The 13,019-nt window shown below is 41.3% G+C and overlaps 1 protein-coding gene across 2 annotated transcripts in view; it reads right to left on the bottom strand.

Annotated features, from left to right (window-relative positions):
* Positions 1-13,019, bottom strand: part of magi1b (membrane associated guanylate kinase, WW and PDZ domain containing 1b) — a 135,121-nt gene that overhangs the window by 53,887 nt on the left and 68,215 nt on the right. For both annotated transcript variants that reach the window (XM_084927778.1, XM_084927779.1), the window contains exons 3-4: positions 4,582-4,701; positions 2,715-2,957 (exon numbers count right to left, since the gene is read on the bottom strand). In XM_084927778.1, coding sequence (XP_084783904.1) covers positions 2,715-2,957; positions 4,582-4,701 — 363 coding nt within the window. The remainder of the gene's footprint in view (positions 1-2,714; positions 2,958-4,581; positions 4,702-13,019) is intronic.

Here is a 13,019-nt window from a genome sequence, read left to right as displayed (position 1 = left end):
ATTTCAAGCTGGGATTTCCAAGCTACCAGTTGTCAACCGGAAAGCTCCCACCAAACCCAGCAATCCAACATGGCAGCAGTGCACGTAAACATGAGTGAAACTGTAAAACTTGCAATCTGCTGCACTACTGTTGTGTATCTGTGACTCGCTGAATGAGCCACACACAGAGCACTGACCGCACTTTACTAGGATGTACTCAATTAGGAAATTCCATTTGCTCTGGAAGATGGCCGAGGCAAATGGAACGCATCACGACATCAACTAAAGATTTTTTTTTTTTTTTTTAAACAAACAAGTGCTCCTGTTGATTACACCGTTTTTTTAAGTATCGTCACAAGATACAGTCTATTATGTAACCTTAAAGTCTGTGCGGTAATAGAAAAAAAACATTTCCTAATACATTAAGAATTAATGAAACATCATTTAAATGGGAGTTTGGAAGAATTCCAGTCATTTAGTGTATTTCTATAATGTTTTAAATTTCCATAGGAATAAAAATATCGCCTGCCTGAGCAGTCTGAATAATTTAAAGACTAAAAAATTTGAAAAAGGTTTCATGAGGCTGTAAAAATCCACAACTAGATGACAAGAAAGCCTCATGTCAGTGAGTTTTTGCATCTATTTATTGAATGAAATCAGTTATGTTGCTACAGCATGTTTCCATTTAGCCCAATAACTTCCTAAAGACAGAAGTACTTTGGGCTTGTTTCCTTTCCTCCTTCAGTAAAGAATGCTGAGTGGGCAGTTCACGCCTTGAAAGTGCTAGCACCTTGCTTCCTGCCGGTTCATTTCCACACTCACACTTGAGTGGCACTTGTCACACAATCACAGAGAGTTAAACAACTTCTGGTCCCACATTTGAAAAACACATGTCAGCCACAGCTTTAAGGCTGAAACTCCTTAAATTTCCTACTCACCGACTAACAAGGAAATCCCAAAAATTACTCCAGTTCATTTCTTTAATGTCAAACAAGCAGCACTGCTGTCATTTTACCAACTTAAACTTAATTTAATGGACTATTATCCCCCCAAAATCAATTTCACATATGGAATCTGCTCAGGTGTCTAATGCTCGCAGCCAGATGGCACTATTTTACATGTGTGGATGCAGATACGCAGGCAGCAGATGTAGTCAGAGCCAGAGACCACTTACTCACCAATCAAAGAAGTTCTTGTATTCTGCAGCCCCTCTCCACAGCAAAGGGCTCTTTCTCTCTCCACTTCTTTTGTGCTTTCTCCTACTTCTTTTCTGAGCTTATCCTTTTTCACAGTATAAAAACCTCCCCTGCTTGTTTCTTTCTCCCTTTTCAGTCGTTTCTTTTTTAGACTTGCCCTCTTTCTCAGTCACCTCCTCTTTCTATTTAATTTCCTGCTACCTTCTCTCCACTTGCATTCGCCTCCCACTTTATCCATCAGCTCTCAAATGATTTTTCTCCCCCGCTTCTCCTCTCCCAAAAAATAAAAGAGTGAAAGAAAGTGATTCTCAGGCTGATCTGCAGGGTCTGTTTGCTTTGGTGTCCAAATCAGCTGAAGGAGCGGTGAGTCCCGTGAAACAAGGAGGAGTTAAAAACAACCACAGCTGCTAGCTGGTTACAGGCAAAGTGTGAGAAAGAGGAAAGATCTCTTTGAAAATGCAGATAAGCATTTAGAAGTGTCAGATGTGATGTATCACTTTGGGTCTTCTCTGTGAAAAGAAGGCAAATTTAATTTAGCTTTGGGTCTGCTGCCAGCCTTCTGGGTCCATTCTTTTATCTTCTGTCCAAAGTTGTATTCAAATGAATGTGAGACAAAAATGCTGCTCTTAACACCTGGCTTCAAAACATGGCTTACACGCATCTTGAGTGACCATTTGCTTTTTGATTTCAGGTGCCAAGCTCACACCCTGCTTGAGAGAAGGACACACACATCTGTGCTGAGCTGGCCAGAGAAGATGAGTGCACTGTGTGGTGCCACAGCTTGTGTACACAGCTACCAAGGCGTTAGTGCGGGCAGATCAACTGTGCTTTGGAGGTTTGGTATTCACATTATTTTATTTAGTATTTGCTTTTCTGGCTCCACTCATATAGTATTCAATACTATATTGGATAGAAATCAATTATCAGTTCCTTCATGAAACACTTTTCAGATTAATAATTTTTATGGAGTTAAAATGAAATAAAAATGAACAGAAAATCCTTTGAGATGCTTTAAAAGATCTTATTTTGTCAGATCACTTATCTGAAGTCTAACACCAATTTATGTAAAGGAGCGTTATCAGCAAGCAATCAAGTATTAATGTACTCAGTGTACATGCAAAAACAGTGCTCTGTCAGTGTTCCCTTCATGACTCAATAATGGGATATTCTCGTCTCATCAGTTTAAAATTTTAACCAACTATAGTTGTTATTCATTTAGAGTTATTCACTTCAGTCTCCCTCATGTTTTGCTAATCTGACTTGAGTAAATGGAACTTTGCAGATGGTTTAAACCGTGGCTCTTATTATACATTTGTGTTATAGCAGAGAGTTATTTTCTTCAACATGGCAGTGTCCTGACAGAGCCATACATGGTCATTTATACACGTGCTGTTGTACTCTTCACTAAAAGCAAACAGCAGAGTGCTTCTTCAATGCACAAAATCATGGAGCTACAATGCTCAGTGTTACTCGAGTGTCAATCTAAACTTATAAGAGACTCTCCGCCCATCCGATTTCCTCTCCTTCCTCCGCACGTACCTGTAAAGCTGCTGTTCATGTCATGGAGGTCCTCGTCGTCCTCCTGCTGCTGCTCTCCAGGCACTAATCCAGCATTGTGCATGTCATTGTAGGACTTGGAGCGTCGGGGAGTGGAGTGCTGTGAGCCCGGCAGGCTACTCCTGAGCCCGTCTGGCAGTGGGGCATCACCGCTGTTACCACTACTGCTAATCACTTTCCCACTGGGGGGCTGCACTGGTGGCTTGGGTGTCCCATAATAGTTACCTAGGTGATGAAGGAGGCAGAAGGGAAGATGGGCGGGGATCAGAAAGACACAGAAAAGAGTAGTGGGAGGGCATAAGAGGAGGGGTCAAAGGGCCTATAGTGTGTGAGTGAAGTGTGTGTTGAAGGGGGTTTAGTCACAGTCTTTGTATGCAAATTGTCAAGTTGAGTTTGTCTGTGGGAGAATGCTAATCTCCAAAGCAAAACTGCTTTTGTTCTTTTTTTGTGTTTAATCTCAAAAAAGTTTCACAAGCAGCAACCCCCCCTCCCTTTTTTTTTTTATAACTAAACAGTTACTCTATTTCTCAAATCACTTTTTACTGCTATAGCTTAATTAGGCTGATATTTTCTAAGTCAACCTTAAACACCACTTTCTCAGATAATAGATACTCTGACACATGCACAGCACCTGCTTTCCTCCATATAAATCCTCTCCATTTCTTCAGTGCCAGTGCAACATTTTGGTTCAACTGAAAAATTCAAACATACAGAAAATCACTCATGCTCATCCAAAGAGTAACCAGGCAGAGGTAAAGAGACTGTACCATCTGCAGACCAGCATCTAAAGCCACAGTCTTAATGAGCGAATGGTGTTTGCTCCAAAATATAAGTAAACTATACTGAGCTAGTCTAATTATTTTGCATTGGCTTGAGCACAATTAATCAACCGTGCTCACAGACCTAAAGGATAAAATAATTAAATTCTAGAAGCCGATAGAGTTACAGATGATTCATAGTTTGAACTTTACATTATCAGACGTGAAGATATAATAACAGCGAAAAACCTGCAGTCAAACATGATGGAATTATCCAAGAGGATAATGTTTCTGCTTTTCTGTAAGAGCAAAACACCCAGGTTTACACCATGCACAGACTGAAGAAGGTGGATGGATGTTTGCATACTGTAGTTTCAGTTGTCAGTTATTATACGCAGTCTCGAACCACATTTTAGATCCTAACCAAGCTTCAGACTTTACTCTCACACACTTCAGACCTGTCTGAGGTCCATAACTGTATTTTGACAGGCATTTCAAAACATTACGTAATAGATATGATGGGAAAAGCAAACTACATGACAGTTGACTTGTCATGTTGCAGAGCTCTGTGTGTGCCCTCTGCTTAGTAGAGACACAGAGGCTTTTGTGCTCTCTGCAAGTTTCATTATGGGCGTATCTTTATGTGGAAATAAATAAAGTTTAAAAACTCACTCAGAATAAGAGTAAATGCTGTCTGAGATTTGTAAAATGGGTCTGTGTTGAACAAATGTGCTGTGTAGAAGTATACACCTGTGCCTTTGTATCTCTTCCAGGAAACTGTTAGCTCAGTACGGTATCTAAATGTTATTCAGTTAATTTCACACCTTTACACTGTGTCGCTTATTCATAAAAATAGCAAAAGCTCAAACAAACTACAAAATGAGTCTTCTAATACAATACAAGCAGCAGGTTTTAAAGTGATTTAAACCCTGTTTGTGTTATATTGTTGTTGGTAGAGATGGGAGGCTCGATCTCCTGGTTCTACTTCTAAGATTCACCTGTCCAGGTGTCTGCAGGACGGTGGGTTTTTTTCCTTTTTAGTTGGCAAGGTCCAACAAGAAGAGTCAACTACAGCAAACTTTCTAATTTACCATCATATGTTCCTATCTCCAAGAGGGTCCCACTTTTCTCCAATTCCAGGAATTGCTCTACTGAGAGGAAGTCGTAGTCCACGCCAGGAACTTCTCCTTCACGTGGGGCACGGGTAGTACCTAGACAGAAAAACAGAGAGAAACCTAAGGTTAGACGACTTCTTTTTTTTCTCCATTTCATTATGTGACATTCCATCATCTTGGGAATCTGAGTGCTATGATGTCAAATGAACTGCCATGTGCACCCTTTGGGATTTTCCACACACACTTGTTCCACCTTCCTCCCCATAATCCTAATCTTTCTGTTCCTATATCCTCTCGTTTAAGTTATGCATATATATCCACATGCATTAGAAGCCTCCATCGCAATTGGTGCAGAGCGAGTTGCAAACAGCAGAGCCTAAAAGAATGATTATCAATTGTCTGCTATGATGTTATTTCTCGGGTGGGGTGTGAAGTATTGTAGTGGCACCTCAGTGAGAGCCTGCCATATGTGCCGGGGTGGAATGGGAGTGTGTGTGTCTGTTTCTGAATTGGCATGCAGCCTGTGAAATTCTAGCACTTGCCTTTAATGGCTGCAGACAGTTGGCCGGTGTGGCACCAGCGGTAAACAGCTTTACACATGAAACGCTGTGTTTCTATTTAACCATTCAATGTTTGCCTGACTAATGTGATTTCCACGCTATTGTACGCGCCGCTCTGAAGTTCTCTTTAGCGTTATCTCACTCTCTACCTAATTGATTTTATCCTACTCCAAAAATCGAATTATTCTGGCACAAATAAAAGCATCCAGTGCCCATGGCAAAATATCTTTGTCTTCTATTTAGTGACAGCAGAGGGCTTTCCCTGCTTTGCCTACTTCCCTTGAAACCCCTTTCTTCCATCTCCCGATCTGTCTCATCTTGCAATCATTTTGTCTCCAGTGGGCTGCTAAGCAATAAGCTGGTAAAAATAGATGTGTGAGAATACGGGGAGAGGCTCCCACTGCAGCCACGTTCGGTGACACTGGTGATAAATCACAGATGCGCACATCCTAACTCGAGCAAGCGTACAATGCACACAGAGAGTTTCCACGTCTGAAGATAATGAATCTCTTATACAAATATTCTTGACGTGCATCAACTCAATCATCTATTACAGTATATTGCCTATTCTATCACGGTTATATGCCATTGTATGAAGGACACAGAAAGGGATAATCTTCTTGTGCATTACCAGAATTCGCAAGTAGCGCCCCCAAACATCTAATCGCTTGCGTACCAAGAGGAAATTGATTTAAAGTCAATCAGATACCAGTCGCTCTTTGCGCATTCCCAGGCAGAATTTGTTTTTGCCGAATGTCAACCGTAAAGAGTGCTCAGACAAGCCGGAGTGTCCAGCCGACTGTCAGTTCACTTCGCATACAAAAGCGGCCATTGATTCGACTCCATTTAGACGGTGCTGCTCTTAGAAAACTAAATAGGAAGAATTGTGACCAGTGTTTCAAAGGGGGTGTTAAAAAAAAGGGAGAAAAAAAAAAGCAGAGCCTTGGCTTATACCCAGGGTTAAGACACTGTTATCGCTATAGGCCTAATTAATTCAATATCCCCTCCCCACAAAAGCTCCATTGACCAAACTGTGGAATGGTACGAGCAAGAAAGACAGGTTGAGAGCCGAGCATAGAGACTCCTGCGACTGTGCTAAGAGTTAATGTAATCCAGCTACTGGTGCACACAACGAAGCCTCGGAGATTTGTTGTGAGGGTGTTCATCTAAAGCTGGCTGCCTTGGGGCTTAATGGTTTCAGAGTATTCACGAGTTGAGTTGGGTAGGTGGGTGTTATGTAGAAAGAAAAAAAAAAATCATCATTAGCATTTCAGGAAGATGATCAAGGAAAAATGGTAAGACACTGGCAGTCACACTGTAATGCTGGTAGCTCAGTGCTGCTGCCGCTGCATCAAAAACATCCCTCCACAAAACTTAAAGCATTGCAGCCTGCAACTGTATGACACACACAGCAATGAAATACTGTTTTTTATAAGGAAAGAATAGAAACATTTAAGTCATTTATGCTTCTACAAGCATCCCGGGCCTGAGTTTCTGCTAATGAGAGGAATAATACAATGTGGGCAGGAAAGTTGCTAACTTGTGAGAAAAAGAAGTTTGTTTTCCAGTGACGACTCCTTTAGCTTCACAACTTCCTTGTCAAAAATAGGACCACATGGTTATGGCTCCATTAGAGAAAGCATGCACGATGTAAGGCATGACACGCCAGCATTTACATCACGCACATTGGGTTAACCCTCTGAATGGTACTTCCTGTGGTCAGTTTTGGAAAGCATCAATAAAGCTGCTCACCTAAACTGTTCAACTCACATTCCTGCATGATACTGAGCACTACCCATTAACGCGTTGCATCCCACTTCGAGATACTGCCACACTTCCCCTGAATACTGAACTTACGACTAACTGTGTGCAAATTCTGCAAAACACTACATTTCAAGCAATGTCAAGTTTCTTCTTCTGAAGTATGCAGTGGCTGTGACTAGTCAATCCCAAACACCTTACCTAATATCAATAGCTTCAAAACATATGTATACAACAGCCATCATAGAGGTTGTACACAACAAAATGAAGGAATTGACATCTTTTTAAGAGAACAGAATTCATCAGCAATCACATAAAAGCGAACACATAACCTCAACCTCCAAACACAATCTCGACAGACCGAGTAGAAGGTTTTTAATTTTATATTAGATTAGTGTGCTAACTACCTTAATCTCGCACAGCTGAGCTAACACTTATTTTAGGTGAAGCTGCAAACAAGCCAATAAGCCTGTGTTGGAGGGTCAGCACGGAGGCTTGGGACTGGTTTTATTCAGCAAGGGGCTCTCTGCTGTGATTGGTGAAAATATAATAATGCATATCTGACTGAAAACCCAGACAACCATCTAAAGATAATGTTAAACCTTTCTACATTAACAAGTACGCAAGGGTATTCAGACCTGTCCTCACAGACACTTCACTACAAGGGCAACTATCACTGCTACTACTGCAAATGGAGTAAAAGAAGCGGTACTATAATAAGAAAAAACACTTGTCCATAGTGAGAGCAGGGGTCCGTGTGCATGTCTGCACACAGAGCAGGTCAACAGCCTCAAAAATACTGTCACTGTCATAATGTGTTGTTTTGTTTTTTTTTAAAAAAGTGTGGCTTTAAAGCTCTGCTGGTTTTTCATTTCTCCATTATCTGAAAGTGCTTTCACTAGAGCTTATATTTGTGTGTTAATATGTGTATGATTGTTGTTTAGAAATATGTACACGAATTTTATTAATTACACTTGTTCAATTGCTCTTTAATTCACATTTCTAATCAACCAATCACATGGCAGTGCATTCGGGTGTGTAGATATAATCAAAGCAACCTGCCCGAGTTGAAACTGAGTGTCAGAATGGGGGAATAGAGGTGATTTAAGTGGTTGGTGCTGCCAGATAAACTCTTGTGAGCATTTTAGGAACTGCTGATCTACTGGGAGTTTCATACACACAACAATCTATAGGATTTACAGAAAATGGTTTACAAAAGAAAAGATTTAATGAGCAGTGATTCCCTGGGTGAAAAGTCTTTCTTGGTGTCAGAGGAGAATGGCCTGATTGTTTTGAACTGGCAGGAAGGCTTAAATAATAACTTGTTTCACTTTTTGTATTCAGAATAGCATCTCTGAATTTGCAAAACATCAAATGAAGCAGATGGTCTAAAAGCAGGAAACCGAGGCTACAATTTCACATGGGCTGGGACATGAGAAGATGGGAAAAACGTTGACTGGTCTGATGAGTCTCGATTTCTCCTGCAACATTGCTGGGGTCAGAATTTGGCATAAACAACACGGAAGCAACCAGTTCATACTGCTGGTGCAATCGGGTGGGAGATATTTATTTTAGCACACGTTGGGCCCCTTAGTACCAACTGACCCATCTTCTGATGGCTGCTTCCAGCAGTATAACACACCATGTCACACAGCGCAAATCATTGGAAAGTGCTTTCTTGAACATGACAGTGAGTTCACGGCACTCAAATGGCCTCCACAGTCACTGATTTCAATCAAACGGGGCTCCTTTGGGATGTGATGGAACGAGAGATTCACATCGTGGATGTGCAGCCGACAAATCTGCAGCAGCTGTGTGATGCTGTCATATCAATATGGATCAAAATCTCTGAGGAGCATTTCCAGCATCTTGTTGAATCTCTGCCACGAAGAATTAAAGCAGTTCTGAAAGCAAAACTGGCTCCAAACATGTACTTGCAAGATGTAACTAATAAAGTGTCCATTAAGTTATATGCAGTATATTTTTTTTAACTTGGGGCCCACTTGCAAGCAAGATCTTGATCGCAATTAAACTTCTTAATTAAATAAATAAAATAAAAATACATTTGCATATCCTCCTGGTAAAACAAACCACTTTGTGCAGGATCAAGACTTTTTGCGCATGTTTGTGTGAACATATGGAGCTGTGCCTAACCTTTATTCCTTCCTGTCCGCCTGACTATCCGATTGTCTGTTCCTTCCCACAGATAAGAAACCAGCAAGCTGAGCCCAGCAGAAGGTTGACTCAGATACCCACAGTCACAAGCAGTCTTCTGGCTCATATGTGAATGGCAAACATGCACACACACACACACACACACACACACACACACACACACACACACACACACACACACACACACACACACCTTTTGGCCTGTAATAGTATAAACAGGTTTGAGAAGGAGACACTTCCTACTCAGTGTCCTTGTCATAATCAGCAGCTGTTCCCCCTCTGCCAGCCAAAACATACATATGTAAGTGCCCGCACACAGACAGTGGGGAGGGAGGTGTCACCAAATGGCATGGTCTACGGATAACGGGGGTGTGGGTGGAGGGTAATCACCTAATGGAGTTTTATGCAACGATCTCCTTTGCAGCACACACATACACTCATAAACACCGCTTCATTATCATAACAGCTACAGAGGGGGCGCTGCCCTGTCTAAGCCGTGTACCACCTATGGTGATCGGATCAGACTCTACGAGGAGAGCAACTTAAATTCAGCACATCTGTACTTATTGGGTGCGGGGTGGAATGGATACTGGCCACCTTTGCTAAAAAATATTTTTGAAAAGTCAATGATCATATTGCTTCGATGCCCCTTAACTTACTGGCCAAATAATTAAGAAAAGTAAAAGCAGAAGGTAGACAAGAAGCAAAAAGGGAGACAGAAAAGATATACTGAAAGCATTCAGATGAGGCAAATAGTCAACATGGCACCCAAACTAGAACAGGTATTTCCACCCAAAAAATTTGATAAAATAAATAAACAAAAGTGTAAATAAAAGTGGTACTAATGATTTTAACTAATATTGGATCAAAACATGGCTTATGGCAACTTAACTGTGTGAGAGCACAACAAGATGAAAGTCTTTTGAAAAGGAAGTTTTAAGGCTTTTGAAACATGAACACATTTATTATCGGCTTACTTTAGTATTTCAAAGCGTTCCAGCAAGGCCTGTAAAACTTCTGTGATTTTTAATGTTGCCACCCTCAACAGTTGGCAGCATCATGTCCACTATCAAGCATGGCCATGGCTGGCATTATCAACTGTGAACCTAATTGTAACCAAGTGACAAACTTCACTTTGTACGTTGAGCTTAAAAAAAAAAGGTTAAATACCATTTTCAGGTATACAATTGTTCCTGGCTAACAGAAGGCCCCTTCAGACTGAATTTCTCAATCATTTAAAAGTGAGGACATTCTGTCAATCAGACATGTGTCACTTTCACTGTAACGATCTTCAGTAGTGTCATCTGTCGTTTGTGAGATTTCATAGGACTCCGTCTGACGTATAACGCACGAGGTCAGATTTGTCAAACCTCGGCACCTTAATTCCGATACCAGATTTATGACTGAGGATTTCAAATTTTGTACTTTTTGATGGAAATGGATCCATAAACTTTAGTAAATGGATTAGTCAACTATAACTGACAGCTCAACTGTCTGTAGTCAAATATATAATCAGTCATTTTCTGTTAGATATGAATCGATGCTGTCTTCATGACGGGATTAATTTAATCTACACAGGGATGCTGCTGCATCAGGGAGTGCAATTATTTCCCTGTTGTTTGGTTTCCTCTGTTTGGTGCAGCAGGTATGGAATACAGTGGTTCCTCGCTGTTTCGATTGCTTTTGGTGCAATTTTGCACTTCTTGTTTGTTTGTTTGTTTTTTTTACAGCACATTGTGTTCTGCGTCCTGATCGACTGTAGACCATTTTCAATCAATCTCGTGCCGTGTCTCCTGTACAGAACAGAATCCGTCCAGCTTGTCAAATTTACATAAATCTTTGCTAGCAGAAGACAACAAACGCAACAGTGTTGACGTCAAAGGATTATAAGGCGCATTAAGTTAAAACCTAACAGTCAGATAAGTCAAACTTTACTCATTCTTCTTGCTTCCTCTACTTCCGTACCATTGATTCATTAATGTTGAATTCTCTCGCAGCTGCTCTATTCCCATGTTCTGCACCTGAAATCAGGGCTTGATCTTTGGTTTCATTCTATAATACTGGACTTGGTTTGAACTTTGAGAGCATTTAAACAAGAAACGTGTGAAAATGTCAACGCCTGTATGAGGAAAGTGTAGAAAGTGTGTAGTGAGGGGTTTTACAGCCTTAAAACATCTATAATAATTGTAAACAATAAAGTTCGCTACTTTGCGGATTTCACCTATTGCGGGTTATTTTTAGAACGTAACACCCAGATGCAGATGGACTGCTGAGTCTTGTCCTGTAACAGGACAAGACTCAGCAGTCCATCTGCATCTTAAGGATAAAGGACACTCTTTCGAGGATGCCAATGTTCACATTTTGGACAGAGAGGACAGATGGTTTGAAAGAGGAGTGAAAGAAGCCATCTATGTCCACTGTGAGCGACCATCTTTGAACAGAGGCGGGGGTTTACGACACCAACTCTCTGCCATCTATAATCCAGTTTTGAGATCCCTTCCCAGACGCCTTAACGCCCACTCACATCCTGGGCCATCTGACCTCAGGAATTCGCATGATAAGGTGGGGCCAGGTTTCACAATGAACACACCCGAAACTCTGGCTGATTGGGACCCACACCCAGTTTCACACCTTGGCTCAGGCGATTAGAGGATCATCAGGGGGTCCTTTTGCCCCTCTGTGGGGGGATATTCCCACTAGGTTTATATCTGGGACTCTCCACCATTTGACCTTAGAACTGAAGAAGCTTCTCGGATGAGAGGTGAAACGTCTTCAAGTAACTTAAAGAAGTCCAGACGCTTTTCTTTGCAAGCTCCTTTGACTTCCAGGAAGTTTGTTTTTCGGGGGGATTTTTTGTCAGTGAGTGAGCAAAAGCAACATACAAAGGTATATGGTGAGGTCAGTGTGCGCCTCCATCAACTAAAAGTGCACAACGTTTGTATTCGGTTGCATTTAGGCACCAGCGTTGATAACACGTTCATCTTTGCCGTCTGAACAAAAATTAGATTCGTCTCTAAAGAAGGCAGTTTGGACAAAGTGAGACTGTGAGAGAGGTTAGAAAGCAGTCATTTCTTTATTTTGCTGTGCTCTAAATCAATCATTTCTGTCAGTGAGCTGCGAATATCAAGACAAGACACATGAGCACAGCTGTTATCTTGTGCACGCCAAGCTCTTAATGGGATAGTGTTCAGATGTGCCGTGCTGAAAGTGATGTGTAAATGTTCGTAACATACTCTTCCAGAAATGTATTTAGGGTGTGCATCCAGCGAAGAAGCCGCCACGTTCAGATAGTGTCAAATGAACCGAAATGACTGCACGTTCTTACAGCAAAAACATTGAAGTCCTCTGACTTTGAACTTTACTACATTCTAATAGGCACGATCAAAAACGTATTCACTCACTACAACAGTATCTGCTTCAGGGTCTACACAGCCCATCACCAACGAAACTAGATCACTCCGCTCTTCATTCAAGAAACACTACCTGTAATTCTTTCCATTTTCTCCATGTTCCTCTAGCATTACAATTAGAGGTTTCATAGGCAGATAAGCTCATGAACTCGGTGACCTCCCAGTCATCATCCTGAAATGTTTAATATCCCTCTTCCACTATAGCCTCAGACTCCACATTCCTCCCTGCAGCAACTCCCCCAGCTCCTGACTCCAAAACCAGCCCATTGCCATTTTCTCGTAGCATTGCAACACTCAACATTAGTCAGCGTTCCTTGTAAACACTTGGGAAGATATTTGCACTCACAATTTTGTTGTCAGTGCTTTGAATTGAATTGAATATTGAATTGAATTAAGTGCTGTCAGGTTTCCAGTGTTGTCCACCTTACGGCTGCACTGAAAACTACTGATACAAGCTGAAGTTTTGTATAAGCCCCCCCTAGTTTCACTATATTAAAGTTGCTAAAAC

The sequence above is a fragment of the Perissodus microlepis genome, chromosome 5 (genome assembly GCF_051167445.1).
Source record: "Perissodus microlepis isolate ML-2025 ecotype Zambia chromosome 5, ASM5116744v1, whole genome shotgun sequence".
In the NCBI taxonomy this organism is placed as follows: Eukaryota; Metazoa; Chordata; class Actinopteri; order Cichliformes; family Cichlidae; genus Perissodus; species Perissodus microlepis.
Note: the sequence above shows the minus strand (reverse complement) of the source record. Positions and strands in the feature narration are given on the sequence as shown.